Source organism: Hetaerina americana, unplaced genomic scaffold (assembly GCF_022747635.1).
Source record: "Hetaerina americana unplaced genomic scaffold, ioHetAmer1.1.p SCAF_5, whole genome shotgun sequence".
NCBI lineage: Eukaryota > Metazoa > Arthropoda > Insecta > Odonata > Calopterygidae > Hetaerina > Hetaerina americana.
Window position 1 is genome coordinate 71,497,541 of NW_027287095.1, and position 23,015 is coordinate 71,520,555.

At 39.6% G+C, this 23,015-nt stretch overlaps 1 protein-coding gene across 2 annotated transcripts in view; it reads left to right on the plus strand.

Moving 5' to 3' along the window:
* The first annotated feature begins 536 nt into the window (after positions 1-536).
* Positions 537-23,015, plus strand: part of LOC139693743 (uncharacterized) — a 44,124-nt gene continuing 21,645 nt past the window's right edge. The window contains exons 1-2 of one of the 2 annotated variants that reach the window (XM_071592011.1): positions 537-702; positions 14,167-14,282. In XM_071592011.1, coding sequence (XP_071448112.1) covers positions 14,171-14,282 — 112 coding nt within the window. In that variant the 5' untranslated portion in view covers positions 537-702; positions 14,167-14,170. Of the gene's footprint in view, positions 703-1,441; positions 1,536-14,166; positions 14,283-23,015 lie in introns of those variants that run through there. The other variant, XM_071592010.1, reaches the window with a different exon arrangement.

Genomic DNA, 23,015 nt, shown 5'->3' on the forward strand with positions numbered 1-23,015 from the left:
TGTTATGTTGGTATTCATCGGCTGCGATAATTTCACGTCGCTCCGAGAGAGCGGAGTGCCGGCCGGCCATCGATTGCCAACATGACAAATACTTTTCGCCTCTCCCCAGTTCTCGAAGCGTCCGTGGCTGCCTGCAAACTTTTGGAAGAATAGTACATAAACACAAAATTGGGATCCGCCCTCCAACGTATCCCCACACAACCCTGCCCCGGGGACGAGCAGAAGCAGGCGATTCCGATTACCACTATCTCCAATGGCGATACCACCGCTGACCACCAACTGAGATCGGGCTCCGGTTTTCCTCGTGCTGGGCTCTTACGTTCTTCCCCGATTGCGGTCTGCCCTTTCTTATCTCCTTCCCCCCAACCCCCCACAAATGCCCCTCCGGCCGCCTCTCCCGCCCCTATTTCGTCCCCCTTCTCACACGCTCCAGCACTCCCTCCCCATCTCACGCTCCTCCCCGCTGCCCGGCATCCCTTGCGGCCAAATGACCCCCGGAGATATTTCGAAGCGAAAGAGCCGGAGCGATTCCTCTTCCTCGCACCGCCCTCCCGCCGCATGACAGACGCCAGAGGGAGATCGGGGACAGACACATACAACTGTCCAGTCTCGCCCCGCGACGGCGGCCGCGGACTACGCGGGAATCGCCCACGAGGACCCCCGAGGAGACGGCGAGGTCTCGGCTGGAGGCGGCGGAGCAAGGTACCCCACACGATGAGGAATGAGAAATCGGGGTGGGTGGATGGCGGAAGGGAGGGAGAGGAGGACGTGTGGGTGGGAGGGGGGAGTTAGGATTGCACCTTCGTGGGACGCAAGGTTAATTAATCGTCACTGGCGAGGTGGGTCATCCGAAGTTCTGTAATTCTTCGATCGATTGGAATGGAGACGCCATTGCCGTCGTATTCTTCCGGAGCACATCCTTCTGGGTCCCGTTTGTCAAGAGCCAAAAGCCGACTCACGAGTCTGCAACCAAAAAGTGCTGCACCAGTTATTTACCATCAACGGACTACCTTTGTGCAAATTCAATTAATTGTAAACTTGCTCGCAGCTTCGAGAAACGCTCTTCCTAGTTTTACGGGATTTTAAGATTAAAATCTGTCAGGTTTTGACGACAGGGTCGTGTATTTTTTTTTTCGGCCGAGCAGGCCAAAACTTTACAAAATCCTGTTGGCTATGTTCCGAAATCTATTAGTGACATCTCCCGTAGACATCGGTCTAGTAGATTGAAGTGTGTGACAGTATCTTTTCACGACAAAGATCCGAGTTCAAATCCTACTTGATTGCGGGGAGAATTTAATGTTGCAGAACTCTCAATCTTTTCTTTAAATAGCTAGCGAGTGAAATCCCTCCCGTCGCTATCAATTCATTTGTGGGTAAAGACTAATTTTCTCATTCTGTCAACATCCTTGAGTGGCGAAATTTTACAATGGACGCCTTTTCACTTCCAAGTATTCAGATAGAAAAGTTTTTCGTCTTTTATTTATTGTTCCCCCAAGCTACAAGCTGATGAACAAGTCATCTGAACACATTTTAAGGTAATATTAAGCTTTCAAATTTGTATACTATGTAAATTAGTTAGGTTAAAACTTTTCTTCTATTCAATACCATCAGAATGCTTCATGTGTACAAATTAAATGCACTTGCAAACTGACATGTAGCTCTGAGACCCCTACCGAGAGTCGTTCCCTCAAAGCGAGCCTTGAATAAGGCACATGCGAGAGCGAAGGAAGGGTTTCTGTACCGGAGTCGTAAGGCTCTCTTTTTCCAAGGGAGTCTACACTCAAGAAAGCAAAGGTAAACATAGGTTGGCCCAGGGTTCCATTCGTGTTGGAAGCTTAAACAAAGGAAGTATTCTAATGCGAAGGGGCTTTTTTTCCACTCTCGGTACGAAGCAGGCGCGATCACAGCATATTCTTGCGAAAGCAACTTTATATAGGCGACTCTCGATACGGACTCTATATATATATATATATATATATATATATATATATATATATATATATATATATAATATATATATACATACATATTTACATATATATATATATATATATATATATAATATATATATACATACATATTTACATATATATATATAAAGTCTCCCATATCCCGCTCGAACGCATCGTCCACATATGAGGTACCAACTTGACTAAATCTTACAGTGTTTAAATACGCAAAGTTTCCTTCTTTTACGGCGTGGCATGTACACGCAATCAAAACCATCGCGAACGTCCATGAGATCGCGGGGAAGTAACTGTCCTGAAAAACGGAATTTGAACCCGCGGCCTTGAGCTTAGTCGCCTGACTCTTCAAGTGCGTGTCGAAAAAAAACCCCGGCTTATGCCTTGCCGTGAAAGACCATTCGCTGATGCAATATCTACAATATAAATTAATTTTGCATTTTTGGAGTAATTTCGTGCCACTCAAGTGAGAGGAATTAATAAACATTTTTCCTTCAATATTTTCCGGGCCCTCGGTCAACCTGGTAAACCACAGGTGGCGTAGGGAAAGGAAGTGGCTCGCCTAGGCTGATATGTGGTTTTCACACGCCCGAGAAGAGCATAGTAGAAGGTATGAGCTCTACCCTCACCTATCAAACCACCCTCCCCCCGAGTTGATTGATTACTGAGGCTATCTTGGATGTTGCACAATTGCAATTGGGGGAGGGGGATCATAGGCGATATACGATCGAGGGTGACTGAGTGTACAGAACGAGAGGTGAGGTAAACTCACGAGGCAACATTAAAAGTAGCAATGGGACGATATGATTGAGAAAGAATTGTTCATTGAATTCCATGCGGTCACGATCAATATTTTTTTAAAGGATTTAAAATTTTCGCCAGCGAAATGCCATATCTAATTCATTTCTTTTTATAGCATTAGATTCCATGGGTAAATTTGACTCTCCGATTGTTTACGATGAGGTGGTCGTTTGAGAAGCGAGAGGAGGGATAGGAGTCGGATAAGAAAGCTTTTTCGTATTCTTTCTAAGTGATCTGCAAAGTGCGACTTGTTTGTAGTTCATACGAGTATTTCATTTCGGCCTTGATATTTGAGATGCTAAATCCTGTATAAAACATAATACTGGTTTGTTCTCTGCCAATCTGGTGTTAAGTGTGGTTGTATCACAAAAGGATGACCGAATAAGAATTCGGGAAGCTGATTAACTACTAGGATAACTCTTATCTTAATGAGTTCAACCGTGAGAACCGAAAGAGGCCTGGCAAGAGCTTGGTGAATCATCGGTTTGTGAATTGGAGCAGATTGAAACATTGAACGTACCATTTTCCTTTCCTTTTCATTAACCTAGGTATTTTCTCACTACGTGGAGAATCCTTTTTTTTTGAGACTGAGACTTTTCTCTTTTAACTCCGGACGAGTACTCTTTTAATAATATGCGATAAAAATTATTGCAAAAAACTTAATATTTTACATCATTTCATGTAATGTAATTACATGCCGCGGAGTTCTTGTCTCCACAAATTTGCTAAGGGTGACGAACTTTTGTGAAGGGGTTTTGGTGGATTTTAAACTGAACTCGTCTCAATAAAACTGACTTCAATAAACTCTACTTATAGAAAGTGCCAAGTTCAATCCAAGTGATGAAAAAAATGAGTATATTTTTATGTAAAAATTTGTATTTAGTATAAACGGAATCGATAATTTCAATAAGCGTTGAAATATTATACGTTCTTATTACTCTTATTCAATATTTGAAATTTACTCCGCGTTCCATAAGCTTATAGGTCTCCTATCATCTCGAACAACACGGCAATATATGTTATTTCATCACACTCCATCATCCTTTCGATAAAAGTCTTAATGTGGCGAGTAACGCTCAACGGATTAGTTCTTCATGCAACGTCAGTCCTGAACAGTAAATGCACAGTTATTGCGAAATGTTTAATACTTTTTGCCCGTGGCCCTGAAAGAAAAAACTTTTCTTTTTTTTACTTAGTGTAATTTTAAAATTTCCGCCATAAAAATGTAAGCGATCTCTACGAAATTTAAAGTCTGTTTTGAAAGGTTCGGGAGATTAACATGCTAATAATGTTAATATTCCGACCCCGTCTCATTCCATCACACTATCCTTTCCAGTTTAAAAGTCTCTAGTTTCTAGTTTGAAGTCCATTCTGCAATGACCATCCACAAGGTACGAGGACTCCATGGACATGGATATAAAGAATTTCTTTCTCTACTGTAGCCTATTTCAGAGTGAGCTTCCCTGATAGGTGCCCTGCCACACACCCTAGCGGTGGCTTGCAGGATATTAAAAAACATAGATTTGCTGTCCTGCAGGCCAAAGGACGAACGGACTTTGAAGGGAAAATTTCCTTCACTTAAAAATTACGACGCTCCACACATTCGTATTTTTGTCGGCTTGTTGTTAGTCTCCCTAGCTTTTGCAAATATTTCTTCAATATTTACTATTATCGTTTTTCAATTTCTTTGGAACTGACCCTTCGTGAGAGCTCGGAGTCGGTCGGACGTCTCCGTCGCTTGGAAGTGGTGGCGCGCTTCCGTGACTGACAGATCAAAATCAGAGTTGCCATGCGTACTTTGCTTCTTTTTTTATGAGAGGCGCCATTAGGGATGGATGGGAAGGGAAGGGTGGAGAGAAACCCGGCGTCGGCATCAGCCTACTCTTGTCGGAAGCCACCAAGGGGTCCGCAGGTTTAACGTCCCACCCGACGGACGTTGTACTCACTCGAAGTGCCCTCCACAGAGCACCTCAAGTAGAGATCGGGATAGGTGCATCGGGAATATGCATATTACCACTCCATTATATACCAGGTACATTTCAAGGAAAACCGTGGCCATATGAAGTCAGTCACCTGCCTACGATCGCTGGACCCTGACGCTGGGGTCGCAAAGTGATATGAAACGCTAAAGACCAAGTGATTTTTTTTACAAGGAGGAGGCTTATCTTCGCAAACAACAAGGGCAACTGTAGTCACGGGGTTGTCGGAAAACTATTTCCCTTGTAGACAAATCAAGCAAACTACGGAAACGGATGCTTTGCACCTTGCATGAAGATTCGCGAAGGGAACTAAGTGGAGAGCTGGAAGCACCATTTAATGCATAATTGGACCCTGCAAAATAATGTGCAAAGTATTTCATTTCCCCATAGAATTTGAGCCAGCCCCTCAGTCCTAAATATTTCTGATAACGGTAATAAATAAGGACCACACAGTCGCCGAAAGCTGAGATATTTTCTTAGCTAATTGCGAAGTGCCACTTTTGGAATTTGGCGTAATATTAGCCTGCCGCGGAGCTCTTGCCTCCACAAATTTGGAAATGGTGACGAACTTTTGTGAAGGGGTTTTAGGTGGATTTTAAACTGAACTCGTCTCAATAAAACTCACTTCAATAAACTCTACTTATAGAAAGTGCCAAGTTCAATCGAGTGTGATAAGATTGAAAAACAGTTGAAAAACAAAAAAAGAGTGCATTTAAAAAATAAAGGAATAGGGAAAATATTCCTGACCCAATTGGTACTGGTTATTTAATTTTTGTATTTGTTGTCCTGTCGATAATTGTAATTCGGTGCTTCGGATGGGTGATTCAACTTCAAGTCATAAATATACCCTTAATTGGGGTTTTCCATTAATTTAGTTTCGCCGTTAATTTCTTTCCCAATTGATCCTCGATCCAGGTATGAGGGCTTTGTCTTGAAATGTTTGCATAAATTAAATAACAGTTTTTTTTAGCAAATCGGGCTCCTCCTCTACGTTAACGATCGCGATTTTCCCAGTTACACTTACTCGGTCGAATCCTTCTCTACCAGCATACGAGGGATCGCCGGACCCTGGCGATTAGTACTTGCTCACCATCTTTAAAGAGGGAAATTTCCCCAATCCTCCTACTTTCCTCCTTCACGTTCGTCCCCCAAAGGAGCGCCAGTTACTCGTTATTGCCAGTTGGAGCTATTTTGATTAATTTCCCATCCAGGAGGAGAGGAAAATTGGCAACATCGTAACCTTGCTCCATAGTGGGGTTGGAGGGTTGGGACTTTGATGAATTTCAATCGTTTATTAGATTGTCCCTATATTTTACGCTTACGGATTTTCCAGGGTAAGGTGTTAGTATCTAATAAATAATATTCTAAGGTGATGTAAGACAGGCTTTATGGATTGACTCGGAAGATAATGTCGCGCCGACAACCAGCCGGCTTTGCCAACACTTTTATCTCGGAATGAGGGGGGTTGAGAGAGAGAGAGACAAGGGCCAGGGCCGGCGGGGAGGGTTATTGCCGTTATAATATTAACGAGCGCAGCAAGGAAATGTTTATGAACCGAAATTAGGAAGAGAATTCATTATGGCGCGCGGAGTGCCTCGTGATTTTTAATGACTCGAGATGGTGTAGACATCTGGTACACCGCACCGACGTCTTTCCCCTCACCACCCCCATACCCCCCTCACCTTCGCCCAGGGAGAAGACGGGATGAACCAGTGTGGTGAATGGATCGGGAATGTATTCCCTCCCTCCCTCCCATGCCTCCGCACGCCATCCGTAAACGGGGTGTGCGTGTTAATGCCATCTACGCTCGGTTAGCGCTCCGCGAGCAACTCTCTCCTCGCCGTCGAAACCGTCAAAATCCCGCCCTTTACGTCTTCCCCCCCCACCCCCGACCACGACCACTGCCTCATCTCCCACCCCCACACATTTAATAATTCCTACACCGGCTAATGCGTTTTGCGTCCCGTCTCCCTCCTTTACTCTCCCGCGAAGCAACGCTCTCATTTCCGCAGGGAAACGGCACGCTCGCCCCCGTTTGCTCCTCCCGGTAAACTCCTATACGGATGAACCTGGAAGAAATTTTACGGTGAACGAATTTGTAATATTTTCCAATATAATTCTAAAGCACGAGTTCTGCACTGCTCCCGGGGACAAAAAATACAAGGAAGAAAGTATGGTGAGTGTATAGAGGACAGCTACGGAAAACATATGAGAAGCAACACTAAAAATTTCGATACAAAATCGAATTTTTTTATCCTCAGAATTTATTTGAATTCCGTTTGTGTTGCATATAATTTACACGCCAATTTTTTATTTAACTCGAATGAATTTCCATTAACTAAAACTCGTACCAAGTCAAGAAATGTGAGTAACAAAAAATAATGCTCCACTCTTTAAAAGGTTAAATCTTGAAATGTTTAATTTATATCTCATTTTTTCGATGGCATATTATTTTGTTATCAAATGTTATTTCCGTTTCTTCATACGGACGTATTTTTTAAGCTTCCAGTTGCAACCATCTTTCCGCAAAAACCTTTGATAGACTCTTGAAAAATATATTAGCTTCATTATGCCAAATAATTTTGGAGATCTGTATTAATGTTTCCCATTTGTAATGATCCGATCGAAATACACGTGACCGAGCTGAAATTTTCCCCGACTCTAATCGTGTTCCTCTTTTCTTGGGACTTCGAATCGTCAAAGATGAACCGTCACTGGATATGCGAAATAGGCTGATCAAAAAATACGTGCCTTTGCGGGTGGGACATAGCTCGCAAAAACGTCCGAATATGACGGTTAAGTTTGTCCTAAACATTTAGATATATTACCCAGACTAAACATGGAAACATTTTTTTCAGGGAAATGCTTAATGAATCAACATTTTGGCTTTAAATTTCGCCACACCAAATCACGTGACGGTCCGCTGTAATAAAGAGTTCCCTAATCTCGATTTCCTTCCGTGTCCTTGCAAAGATTCAGGTATGGTAGGGAACTACTGCTCAACTAGTTTAGCGTCACTCCACGTCCTTTGAAGGTGTTATCTCTTAACCTAATCCCCACGCGGTTAGGAGCGTATCGGGGGACTCGGAATAGAGCTCTGAACCCGCTCGCTGCTAGAGGAAAGATTTTAAAGTTTAACCGCCCGAACGTGAAAGATTCATTCACACGCGCAGGTGCGATATAATGAAATTATTTTACCCATGGGCGTTTGAGGATGAAGCCAATTAAAATACAAAAAATATCATGACCATATTCGATATACATCTCAGTAATAACAACGTCAATAATTCGGACTTTATCCATAAAATAACAAAATGAGCATTTTCGAGGCTGCGTACAGATGATAGACAAAATCTCTTCAGACGAGCCATAAATAAAGTTTCACGAATAAATTCTTACTAACGTCCGATAGTCGAAACTCTCAGAGCACGGGAAATGAAATTAAGTTTCACAGCTGGTGTGAACTTTTTTTATTCATAGGGAAAATGTAAAAGAGCATAGCAACGATGACTCTTGAGGATGATAGATGTGGGATGACTAAATTCAAAAAATTTCGAATCAATAACTTCTTTCGGAATGATATCCTATTGGCAACGAGAAGCCATTACCCATGTTCTCTCGTAGCGAAATCAGTTCTTCATTATCTTTGATAGGAAATTCATCGCACACAACAGTTACGAAGTACGGACTCGTGATTGGTGCTTTGCACCCCCCCCCCCAGTCCTCTCTCCTTGGAGTCAAGTGTGCTTTTTATTAAAATTTTGGTGAAGAATGTTCCATATCAAATATGTAGGAAATAAGTCGGCATATCGGTATATTTAAAAAATGTTTGATATACCTTCTACATAAACAGATCAATGTCGTCATTTCGATATTGATTAAAGTCCAATATCGCTGCTTTGGTAAATTATGGATAACGCCATCAAAATTTGGACCCTTATAACCCCCTATCACCACGATTATTGCATGTATGCCCGGCTTGACTAAAGATGCCTCGGACAGTCTCTGACAACTAAAGCACATCGACCAGATGTCTCTTAGCCTGAACTCTTATTTGCCCGACATAATTTTCTTCATAATCAATCGGCCCAACACTTTATATCTCTAATTTGATTTACATGATAGTTCTTGTTTGTGATTTATTTGATACCCTCCAAGTCATTACTAGGGTGTGTGGCAGGAGGTGATTTCGTACCCGACTATCCTTGACCCAAAACACATATTACTCTGAGCGCGGTCGAACAAAAGTTATTTTATTCTGACCCCATATCGTTCGTGGGAAAAATTACATATTGAATCTCCTCCTTATTCCAATTTATGCAAGAGATTTAATCTGTAATTTAGCCTTCTCTCTATGAGTGATTCCCAAACTAGATGCTTTAATAATTTTGATACGCCAATAAGTTTATCATAACAACGTTTTACAAATCTAATTCCTGTACGCTGCGCGCGTTCCAATTCGACAATCAATCCAAGCCCATGAGGATCCCATAAAACGACAGTATATTCTACATGAGGTCTAACAAGCGAGAGATAACATTTCTACTTGACTTTTTCATCACATTTCCCCACGACCCTTCTCATAAATTATAATTTTTTTGCTAGTTTGTCCACGCACTCCCCGTGCATGTTTTACTCAGGAGAGGTTGTGAGTGAGAGTAACGCCTAAGCATTTAATCGAGTCCGCACTCTCTCTATTTCGGTATTCCTGATGCAGTGGGCGTTTGGGAAGGAACCACTCCTATTTCAAAAATTCATCTCTACGCACTTTTTTAAGTTTAATTCTAACTACCAACGTGCTTTTGTTTGGGCATGCTCATTCCTATAGTGAAAAATTGTTTTTATTACACGATGATATGTAGTTTTATGAGGTATTACTCAAAACGCACAGGTAATCCCAAAGCTATAAACATGTGCAAGGACTGTGAACTACTTGTTGGCGTAGTTATTGATTTATCATAGGTAAACTCAATATAAGTCATAAAACATTAACAGATAAGCGAAATTGTGGCAGACTTTTATGGTGATCCATTCTTTTATTGGCAAACTAAAACTGATATAGGAGTTTGATTTATTTAATTTTTTTCTGTTTGATTTTTATGCGGCAAAAGTCTGTTCGACAAATAGATCATAATTGTTAGCTGCAATTGATGGTGGTGCACCTGAGACGCTAATTATCAGTCGCAGATATCGCTGAGAAGGAACATTTATTTTGGTTTATTTGCAATGAAATGGACGTTTTTACGTAAACAAGCCTAAAACGGTCTTCCGCTGACAGTTGGGGGGAAGGAAAATTGCTGTGTTCCACTCGTAACAAGGGGAAAGGACGATTTGAAAAATAGGAATGGAAATGAATATTTCGAGGGGCTGGAAACACTGCCAATGTTCCAAAACCTTCGTCACCTCGGTGCCCGACGTTTATTTCTCCAAAAGTAATTTGATGTGCTCTTAACCTTTCAATGTGTTGTAAATTTTCGTAAAACGACTGATTTTCAAGCCTAAATCCTTAAAAAGCACGAATACAATTATCGTACTTCATGTTCACGTTCATTGGCGGCAGTATTTGCTCCAACGGAAACTGAATCACTTATTCCCAACAATCCAGAATTCCTCGGCGCAGAAAAAGTATTATAAAAATCATGATCAAACTCTTTTTCAAACTATAAATATTTTTGTAACATAATATTTATAAATAAAATATTAAGTATTTCCAGTTTTGATCCATCCATCATGACGCGTTACTCTGCAAGATGCGAAAGTGATATTTTGAAAGGGGATGTAAGCAATCAAGGTGTTGAGGAATAAGTGACATTTACTCGAGCAACTTCGAAAAATAAAATATATTAGTTTAGTTTTTCAGTAGTTTGAAGAGTTCGGTCGAATATTCTATCCTACTGTGATCGCGGATTTTGTTAAGAAAAAGGGATTCTGGTGCTCATTCTGCCAGCTGCTCTTTAACTTATCATGAGTCCTCGCGACTAAATGTGATGTGGTGTGAATATTATTACTTCAGGAACGGCATCGATTGCTTAAAATTGGAAAATTTGTGCTAACTGGCTACCATCCTCTGATTTTAAAAATAAATTTGAGAATATTTATGACTTTATACAGTAATTTTGAACGAATTTTGAAGATTTTATTTCGTAATTTCATTTAATTCAAAGAAAGAACTTTGCGGCAACAGCGAGTACGCATTCACAAGTCTCATCCCACGTGCCATGTATCAAGCATCAAATGACACATCTCCTTGACTTTTTCATGGTTCTTGTTTGAATGGCTCTTATGGAGCATGGACTACTATATGGATCAGAGACCTAGAAAATTGAAAAAGTGAACCAGCGAAGAATAAAAGCCTTTGAAACATGGTGCTGGAGGAGGATTCCGTAGATTAAATACACAGGCAAAGTAAGGAAGGAAGAAGTATATAGAAGAGGAAAAGGGACCGTATAAACGACTGATTTGCGGTGGGTTGATAGATAGATAAACATCTTTATTTTATAATCGCCTAAATGGATATAGCGTAGTGGGCGTAGAAAGATAGAGTAATTAATTATGGCTCAGGAGTAAAGAAAAAACAATGGAAAGACGGAAAGAAAATATTGGAGTTTTGCAGAATAAATGGTTTCATCATTACCGACAACTTGTTTATCCGCCCCATCAACGTACGTACATGAGAAAAATTCCGGAAGACTCGAGGAGAAATTAGTCTTTATCTCACGATATTGCATATATTTATGAATGGCGTCATCAATTTTCCAGCTCGTGGGAACGGATGCTGAGCCCTATCATAATCTAGCACTCAAGAAGCAAAGTCAAATTCAAGGGGATCAAATGGAAAGGTGGATAAGTAAATGGAATATAGAATCATGGACGGTCTTGCCGTCGAAACATCAAAACAACATATGTGAGAGTCCTTTCTTTGTGTTTCTATGGTTTAAAAATCTACATCTGTGTTTTTATACATTTCTGCGTCGCCGAAGAGCGTTCCATTTCGAAGATATTTGTACATATATATATATATATATATATATATATATATATATATATATATATATATATATATACTCATTTATATAGAAACAGATATAAGGAAAAGGGATAGGAACACACATAAAGGACGAACACAATAAAGGTGGTCCTTTCCTGCATGATGTTGTATGAATTCTAACCAACCCACTGTCCTTTCCTCTTGTGTCGTGTGTATTTCTACTTTGGTGGGTGAAACAGCCCCCTGACGCCATTTCTTGGCTAAAGAATCGGGGCGCTTGGCGACATATTAGACCCACGGATCTCAGGGTAAAGTATGTTTCCTCGATAGCTTAAGTGGTTAAGAGCATCCGCCCGGCAAGTGGAAAGATCCGGTGTTCGAATCCCGGTCAAGGAAATATTTTTACTCTTGTGATCCGTTCGATTCCGCCTTCCCCACCTTTATTGTGTTCGTCCTTTATGTGTGTTCCTATCCCTTTTCCTTATATCTGTTTCTATATAAATGAGTATATATGTATGTGTATATATATATATATGTATATATATATATATATGTATATGTATGTATATATATACATATATATATATACATATATATATATATATACATATATATATATATATATATATATATATATATATATATATATATACACATACATATATATGTATACATATATACACGAAGTGTTTACATATGTATACATATATGCATATACATGCACACATACAGTACATAAGGTAATATATCATATATATCAATCAATTGTCCCCTGAGCCTTGAGGTATGCAGCACTGTTTGCCTGCGGCTACATGAGATGCCTTCACCGCTTAAATGGCCTTACAGCATAAATGCACTCTCGCGTATCAATAATATTGATGTCTCTCACTTTTGAAAAGCAAAAAAAAAAATACTCACAGAAAAAGATACTCTATTCCAGACCTTCATATTTTTTATCAGAAAATTTAAGTTGTATAAATTCTCATCTAATAGTAACAGATCGTTCTAAAAAAAATAAATAACCATTTAGAACAATAAAGAATACATTTGTATGCATTAGAAATGAGACCAACAGTCTATCACAAGATAAATATAAAGTGAGAGTGTCCGAGAAAGTGAGTTGTAATTAATTGTAAATAAATAAAGATTTCAGTCCCATACTCGCAGCAATCAGGCCTACGCTCCAATTTGCTGGCCTCGTGACCCATATTGGTTACCGTTCGCCTTTTTCTCTCACCAGAGCACACGCTGACTTATTTTCAACAAAACGGTTGTCAAGGATTGTTGATATTATGTTGATTTCGCTCTAGATTGTGCACCTTTGAGCTGCCGTTCGATATAATGTTTGTCTGAGTAATTTCTGAGTAGTTCTAATTTTGTAGTAATACAACTATTGAGGTAACAAAAGCGAAATAATATTTTTTGAAAGCATTAATTGGTTAATAATTTTGTAAATGGATAATGAGTATCGTGGTAGAGTTTTGTGAATTGAGGAACATACTAAATGAAGTTCTTCTATGGAGACCCAAGCAAGATCCATTGAAGCTCGTTTTTGATTGACTGCAGATGGGTGTTTGATGATGAGAGCCTTCGAGAATGCATGTGTTTATTTACTGAATCCTCATAGATTTTCAGAGTGACAATTTAAATAAAATAATTATGAGCATTTTATTTTTACGCCCGAAGAATCATCAGGATCGACGAGGAACAAAAGTATGTTTTGCTCAAATTATACCATAACATATAACTTTTTGAGTAATGCATCAGCCATTTTCACTTTAGTTATGATGTTTAAAATGTATTATTAGCCAAGTTGTACATCGAAAGGAGAGATCTTGGCCAAAATATTAGAGGGGTAACGAGTAGAATCGAAAGATTTAAATATGTCATTTTTCTCACATTAGACAAGGGATCAGAATAACTGTAAGCGACCGTGCTAGGGGGAAAAAGATTTTCTTTTTTCAATCTACGCAGGCCATTGTACGAATTACTAGCGTATCTTATTACCTTAGTTTATTGACCTCTTTGTTAGTAGAAGCTCGTCTAGCATGAGTAGTGAGGAAGTTTTTCAACCCTGGCTAACTTTGTGCATTTACCTGCAATTATATTCACCTACACAATTTGAGTTACTGATCTATTGGCAACAACTAGCAATTGAGAAAAACTTAACTTTTGATGCAGCATTTCTAATTTTTAACCACACTCTGCCACATACCTTAGAATTGGCTTGCAGGGTACCATCTAAATTCAGAATAGTCTAAATCGTGTAGGACGACCTGGAGAAATGTTGTATGGTCAGTGTGCACTGCTTTTATGCAGTGTGCTCGTTGTTTTGGAGTCAAAATGACTTCCTGCTGTCTCAGTAAGGAAAAACTTTCACTCTATTTAAGCCTTGATTTTGAAGCATCTAAAGGAAATTATTGATTGTTTCCAGGACGATGCAGCATATACGACTGACGAGGAAGGTATGGCTCGTGGTGGCAGCGCTGTTACTAACTTGGGGTCTCTACTTTGCCAATATGAGGATACAGAAAATTCGCGTCATGAAAGGTGAGTGCTCAAGGCTCAGATATTGAACAATTAAATTATAATTTAGCTCACTGATCCGAGCGAATAGATCTCGGCGATTCCTGGGAAATGTTTGGATAAAAAAATATTGAAATCGGTAATATTGACTATCTGGAATAAAATGGGAAAACTGAAGGGAATTTCGTGTGTGGCGTTTAAAGCGCCAATCTATAATCTCTTCACCTTCCCGAGAACATTAATAAAAACCACCGTTGGTGTAATGTGGGTGTGCTGTAGGATGTGAAAACATTTTCCAGCGATAGATTTGTATGAAATAGTAAATGAGCCAAACGTAAGAGGTAGATAAGGGAGCTTGTATGAGGGACGCCATTTGTCCCTTCTATCGCTGTCTATTTCCGCAAGTTCGCTTATCTGTGAACCGTTGACGTGGTACGTACTACATAAGTTTCTACCATTTATCAGTGTGTGCGGCAAATTCGCACATTTAGAATTTGCTCAAACTAACCTCAAATCTCGACTTGGTATCTTAGGTTCTAATTGCCTAACTTGATTTGTAATTATAAACTTCAATATTTTTATTTACCTCAATTCATTCTCGATTTTCCGTATTCAGTATGAGCTCTTCGAATAAGGAGTGAATGTATTAATATAACCATGTAGATTAATAGTTACTTCCATGCGCAAACTGTGCGTCCAGGATTGAATATTATAATGAGATTCCACGGTGTAACAGTAATAACAATCCACGCTGACATTGCATTATTTTGTTTCTACTTGTGACCCTACTAATTATTTAAGTAGAAGATTCTCGAGGAGGAGAGACGGTATTTCCTTTTATGCCTTTCCCCTTGACGATCAATACGTGGTTGGACTGATGCCATTTGGCTGACACACGGCTGAGAAAAAATACCGTCCGTGTAATATATATATGAAAATGACATGTCGGGTACACCTACCTTTTAAAAATTAATACTGGGTTTGAAATCATGATTTTAGGAAAAAGGGATGCCTTATGGTGACCGAGTTGAATACTCGGGCACATAGATAGAAAAAACAAGGCTGAATGCAGAGAGAGGAAGGGAAAGAGAGAAACACTTTGGCCAAATGAAATGAGTCTGTTGGGGGAAATACGATGAAGGTACAGAGGGTGTAACGGAGGAGGAACTGACAGAGGGCGGGGTAATTGAAGGTTTTTGCGGAAGGTGGAATTGCGTGTAATCATTGAAAGGAGGAGGAATAATACAAGAATGTCGGCATGATGACGCCAGTCAGTTGGGAGATATAAAAGAGGCGAAAAAGACAGGTGAGCCATTATAATAGTCTTCAGAAATATTTTGGAAGTCACGTGAAAAGCGTACAACTTTTCAAATGTGGACCAAAATATACCTCCAGTAATAATTATGATGTTCTGGCGATGAAAACGCACTATACGAGTGCATCTCAGTTGCATCCATTTACCCAATGGCTCTGCTCCCGCTCGTGGGGAAGAGTAATCGGATAGAGTCGGTAAATATTCCGCTCAAATCACTACGCTGGTTTTGTCACGTACCGCTATGAGCATACATAAAATGAATACCAATAAGGATGTCACTCGGATGGGTGCTACTCAAAAGGATCGAAACGGCTAATTGGACCGCTGAGGGACATTTGGCTTTGAATGTTAGGTCACCCAGCCAATTATGAATAAATATGCACTTATGCACAAATATGAATCGGAATACATTTAAGCGTATGTCAAAACACACGTATGCTTGCACGCAAACACGCTCATCTACATAACGCAATAATAGAGGATGTGTTTGATTTAAGTCTTTCAACTTTCTAGTGAATTAATGGGCAAAAGAAAGCATTCTATGTTCGAAGTCGTGAAAAATCGTCTCGTTTAATACGTGTCTTTAACTTTACCTAACGGTTATTTTAGAATTTTTGAATCAAAAAAGTGTAAAGCACACGGAAATGTTATCAATAAATACCCTTACGAGGGAATCGAGGGCCCTTCTTCGTTCGAGAGGCGACACTGACCGCAGGAATTCGTATCGTACAGTCCCTATGGTTCGCCGCCCTTAAAGAGATCCATGTGTAGCAGGGAGAGGGAAAAAGGGGTCGCCGCAGTGCTGCAGGGAGAGATAAGTTGGTAGTAATCATTGAAACTACAGGAAAAGTGACACTCAATTTTTGACATAAAATACATTCAGAGCAATGAGGGAATGCAGTATCTTCTTGGCATTCGCCCTAGATATATTTTAATCTTATAATCATTTGCTATAATTATTTTATTTTACAATTATTCAATTGTGCCAATCAAAAATTTATATTTGTTTCTTTAACTCGTAATTTTCTCCTCTTTATAACTTTGTACAAGCGAATTTGATAATATTTTATTATCGTATACAGAGTACATATCGTTCCATTAAATATTGTAAACTTATTGTTCCTCTATGAGCTACAGGCTTCTTGTACCATGCATTACAAAACAAATAAAAAAATATAGGATTCGGCTTCGGTTTCTTGCTTGAATATTTCCTAAAATATTTTAGGATAGTTCAGGCATGTATGGTCCAATTCAATCTCCCTAATTAAGTAACACTGAGCTTTCTTGGTTTTACCTGAATACCTTAAACTCATCATTTTATTAGCTTAGTATGACATTAGCAGTCATAATCATGCTAAAAGAATATTACATCCCTCTTTCTCCTTCTTTTTAAGTTCCGTTACAAAAATATTCAATCAACTATTAATTAACAACAAATTAATTTATTTTTTAATTGAATGGAGACAATTTTTTATGTAAATCGTGAATCATGAAAATCGAAATGGTTCGTAGATATAATTATGTAATACCAGAAAACAAATACATTTTTTTCATCAACGTTTCCAAATCTCGGAAAGGATTGATTTTCCATAGCATGAAGTGGAAAACTGGGTTTCGAGATACGATCCGCGGACAAGAAATAATTATGTTCGCTCATCGGTCTAGCACTATACATGTATTACCTTCAAGGTTTACGCGATTCATGTGAATCAATAAGAAAAAAAAAGACCAGCACTTTTGAATAACGACGTGTTTGTTTTTGCCCCACGATAACGCGCCGGCACTCACACTTCAAATTCGAAAGCGTGAATCACAGCAAAATCCAACACCGTCGCGATGCCGCAGTCACCTTAATCAACTTTGCGACTGTTTTTTATTGCTCCCAAAGGCGGAAAGGGCATTGAAAAGCCGACGTTTTTGCTATCCTAGAGGAGATAAATGCAAATGCGCGGAGTAAGCTGATAGGCACACACAAAAAGCGTGTTCCACAAATGTTAAAGGATTGGAGAAAAAAAGTTGGCATAAATGTTTCATTTTTAATGATGATGTGAAGGGGATGATATAAATATTGATGAATAAATAAAAGCGTTTTGATAAAAATTGAATCCAAATTATTTATTCATCAAACCACGTATGCAAGCACAATTTGTGTCCGATGGGGGATGGGTAAGCCGAAACGCCTCGTGTGACGAAGTTTAACTTTTAAGTGGAGAAATGCGCTCGTTGAGTTGTGTAGTTTAATTTATTTCGTCCGGTAAATCAGGGAATGGGAAGCCCTCTCGACACTGCGTGCGTCCTCCCGATGCAAGGAAATATTCGACCAATTTACCACGCGAATCCCACCAGCACCCATTTCAGAATCCTCGTCCCATCTCGTCGTAATGCACCCAAGGCGCTCGGCTTTGGCATCCAAATCCCCAATCGGCGAAGCACCGCACAGCAGAATGGAAGGCAGGGGGATGACACCTATAGGGAATCGCGGCCCTAATCGTCCGTCGGAGGAAGCTCATAAAGCGCCCGGGTTGAAAGGGTTTTGCTGGGAGGAAGGGAAGTCAAGAAGGAGAGAGAGAGAGGGAGCGATTATCACCCACTTTGACGGTCTATTAATCGACCCGAGAGCACACTTAAAAGGCCTCGCCGCGGGACAAGATCCAAAGGCGGAGTATCGAACTCGCCACGCGCATTCCCCGGCATCAAAACCCAGAGGGAAATCGAAGAGGATTAAGGCTCGGAAGAATTCCATGGTCGTGCCACGCCTTTAAAGTTATCCCTGCACCTTCGTGACAGTTTTATCACTTCGGTTCTTAGCGCGCGTTTGTTAGTCTGCGAGATGGTTTGGCGCCCATGCAAGCGAAGACGCAAACCCGCACCAATCGCTGCGTTATTAATTATATCAACGATGGAATTCCTTCAAGATCACACTTTCATTTTTGGTCATATTCAACCCACTCTCCGAGAGGCGACCACGGTATCATGACGGAGGAGTTAGGATCAGGACGGCTCCAAGCTACCTCGAGACTCTCTTGATTGAGACGAGAGGGGCAAGTTATCTTTTCGAGTTTAAGCAGTGGAGATAGGAAAACATTAGCGATATTGTCGGAACTCGCTGGTCGCAGAATGAGCAATATACTGAATGTAGAAATCAATTCGCAAATATGATTCAATAATTTGATTCATACGTTTACGTTTGTAGTTTTACATGATTTTAGGGACATTTATTAAATTTTAGAAGAAAAATTAAAATTAAAATGTGAAAGTTTAAATAGCGCACAATTAAAAACAAATCACTGGCATGCCTCGTAATTAACAGTGAACCTAAGAGCCGAAGGCTGTGCAACAGTGAATTAAAGGGGAAGAGAAGTGGTTTAGGTCGAATATCATTTCTTGAATCTGATTTTAATCTTAAAATGGACTTTTAAATAGGTACTCTTATAATGAACATCAATTCGTTCCGTTTATATGTTTATTGCAGATAAATGGCATCAAATGCATACGCATATATATTACGTGCGTGAGGTAACCTTACGATTTAACTAATGGAATCAACATTTAACTCATTGTTTTAAAAGTTAAATTAATTTTTGTATGTACGTGGTTAATCAACTAAGATATCATATCGTTTCGTGAAAAAAGTGAAGCGAACAATCGAATTATCGAACGACTCTCGTGGTTGGGATAACTGCTATACATCACAGCTGTTAGTTTAACGTCTTCGTTGGTGTCTGCAACATTATTTTTGCCATAATCAAGACAATATTATTATTTGTGGTATTCGAACGTTTAAATTAGGTTTTCAATGTACACAGACTCAACAGGGATACACTTGCGTGCCTTTCCAAATGAAACGCCTCCTGCCATCCGACACTGCAATAACCCCTCCTGCAATTCCGCATGCTGGCCGCGAAATATATGAGAAACAAACAATCCCCGTATTTTTATCCTAATATCCAAACATTTCCCAAATGGAACGTTCTGGCGTTGAAACTTTAAATTATGTCGGAAAACTGAGACCGTTTTCTTTCAACTAGAAATTACTTGTGTTTGAGAGGATTCCGGCCAAGATATTTCGTTTTCATCCTTCAGATTTCTCTTATTAAACCATGGCTCAATTCAACTTCTAAGCTTTTTAAACTAAAAATACGTGTGGGTGGGATTCTAGAGAAACTGGTTCGTTTCGTTTCAAAAAATGAGATGCGGTCACTAAAGAAAATAAGAGATGAACGCTCTGTTTCCTCCAACTCAAATAGAAAATTCATTCCTGTTCTTCTCCAAAAAAAATTGTGGGCATTCCAAACAGTATTAATTTGAAGTAGAGTCCGGGCGTTCACCACCCTCCATTCCGGGGCTTTACATTCTCAGTAGTTATGGGCAGTCGTGCGAAACATACAAGCCGGGAGATTATGAAGTTTATTTAAACTGACCTACGCTAGATTTATTCATTACGAACAAACTCCCCCGAGGCATTCCTTGAGGGTTTTTTTTTGAACGAGCCAGACCAAAACGAAAAGCAAAAAGTGTCGAAAATTTATCAAATACGATTTTCCCAATCGTTCTCATGCTTGCATTCAAAACACACGCCGACGTTAAAAAAAAAGGATGAGCTCCAAAATTCTTGTTGCCTCCGACAACTTCAAGTGGACTTCCCAGTTACGATCTTTGGAGAGTAAGTAATGTGGCATTAAGTGTTTTCTGCTGAGACCGGCACCAATTTCTTCAGGAATGTTGATGGCCTATGTGGATTTCACTTCGACACGACCACATTGCTCATCACGACTAGCCTACCGTATAGGATCAGGTTAAGGATGTACACGAAGAGTATTCCTCTATTCGGTTCCTCAATGACTTCAGGCCTCCCTTCATTCCCCAATAAAAGCCTATTAGTTTTCTCCCTCTTGTCCGCAATTTTTCCTTTATATCTCAGCCTTCCGCAGCCCGCTACCTCTCAATATCCTTTCCATCCACTTTTTCCATCTCCTTCGAAATCCTCCCACCAACTTTTCCTCTTCCCCTCTTGATCCCATCCAAACTTCATCGTACGCCTTCCTCTCTTCCCAGCACCGGCTCGGACGCACACTTTTTTATGGCCGAGGGGATCCATATCCCCTCGGCCATACCCTCCCCCCCACTTACCCCGGCTGATCGTAACCGAGATGAAGTAGAGGACCGGGGAAAAGTTTCACTTTCACTGTGCGAACATAGGGCAAGAGGAGCAAGAGTCTTCCTCCTGAGAAATTATCTTCTATGTGACCTGAAATTTAAAATTGGAATGATCGAAGTATCTTTTAGATCTCCTCCTTCATCCACATTCGATCGGAACTGTGACGACAAAAAATTATCCCTCGAACCTCACTTGAACTTCCCGTGCATGAAAAAAATGTTTCGCAATTATTCCGTCGTTAACTCAACCAAAATGGGTCACACATTGCCTGGAGATTTTGCCAACCATTGCCGATTTGCGAAATTTTAAAATACTCACGTTAAGGGTAGCACACTAAAAGTTTAAATTTTTCTTGATGAATAAATAATATCATGCACACGTATGTGTCCGTATATGCGTGTGTATACGTATGCATATACTATATGTATATAGTATGTACATATTAGCAAAATTTACACATCTCTGAATATACTCGTGTGTAGTGTAAATCACGATTTTGTGATGCTTAAATGCTCATCACAGATTCGTAATTGTCCTTTTCTTATGGTTTCTGTTGTTTTATACCCTCGTTACGCCTTTGACTATATTTTAACTTACATTCTATTTATTTATTCATGCATGTGTGAAGAATTTAAATCTAAATTTCCCGTCTCATTTATTGATTTTATTTCAATTGCATTTCATAGTATACCTCCTCTTATAAGAAAATAACATGCAGTATTCCTTTTTATCAGGGATTTTTGAACTCAAAATATAAGAAGAAATTATTAAATCCTTACTTCAACCGTAGTAATTGCACCAAAGACTGCTAAGCTATGTTAATGTTCACACTTTCCCTCTGAAACAATGAGATTTCCGTAGAAGTGCTCTAGTGCCCAGAAAATCTCACCGCATGGCTTTCAAATGGGTTTTGGCACCACAGGGAATTTGAACCCCAGCCGAACGCTGTAACCACTGACTGGGCTACCACGTCCAAGAAGCGGATAAAATATTGCCGGAGCATTCCACTTCCTCCGGCTCCGTTCTACCCCCCCCTCCCACTTGAGCGTGGCTGACGGCGCAGCCAATTATCAAACTGATAATGCCCTCCGACGCGTGCCTCGGCGATGCATAATTGCTTTCTTGACTCTTGGAAGTTACCAAGCACCAAGTAGAGACAAGAGTAAATTTTTAAGCAAGTAGTGTACATCAAATATATCATATCATCAACAACTATGGTTTTTTCAATAATTTATTGCAAAAAACAGCTCTATTGTATTCTATAGGAAAACAGCAGAGGCATCTTTGTCGTCGTCGAAAATTTTTTCTTGATTTGTCTGTGAGTTTCAGTTGCTAAGGTTTAGGTTTGTACCTATATGAGGTTGCGCCCAAGTGAACTGTCCGCACGAACGCGTCTTTTTCACTCCACACTTATATTTCAACACGAACTCTCGATATATATATTTTTAAGTTGCCGGCCGGAGAATGCTTATCGAACTTAGAATCACTTAAGTATGGATGCCTTCAATTGCTAGCGATATTACATTAATTGAATTATATTGAGTTAGTGGGAGAAAAAAATAATTTTAAATTAAAAGATAAGGTGTTCTAAATTCACGGTCGAAGTTTTCACTTAATAATTCAATGGATAAACACACAGCCATTTACAGATTATATTTTTTATACTTTAATTTTTATTTATCGAGCTGACGTTGCATGGAAATTTTAATACTTATATTCTTAAATTAGCTGAAAAATTGAGTGTTATCGTCAGCATATTCTGGTTTGTTTCATTTGTTTTTGGTGTATTTGTTTATATGAAATCAAAAGACTACTTTTCGTTAACTAAGGGCAAAGAAGCAAAATAATAAGAGATTGGGAAGATATTTACTGCCCTTCCCTGGTTTTGTAGTTCTCTACACAGGAGACCTGTGCTTCGAGCACTTGGAGTTGTCCTGATATTTCCTGTTGTGGTGGCCGCAGATATGGCGACGGTGTGAGGAATATCATTGTATCGTCCCTTCCGCTTGCAATTTCCTCTTAAATTTTCGTGGTGTTCTGGCCAACCTATTTAATTCCTTGTGTTTCAGCATTAAACTCAAATGATTTACATAAATCTATTGGTTTAAGGTGTTCATGTGATACTTGTTCTTCCAGTGTCTCCCAATCAAGAAAATCTAGCAATAATATAAATATTTCTGTTCGTTTAAAACGATCTTTCACCAAACGGCAGCTTTCCTCTCTACCTTGTTAATCCCTAAATTGAAAAATTCTGCTTAACGCACGATGGGTATTCAATGCCACG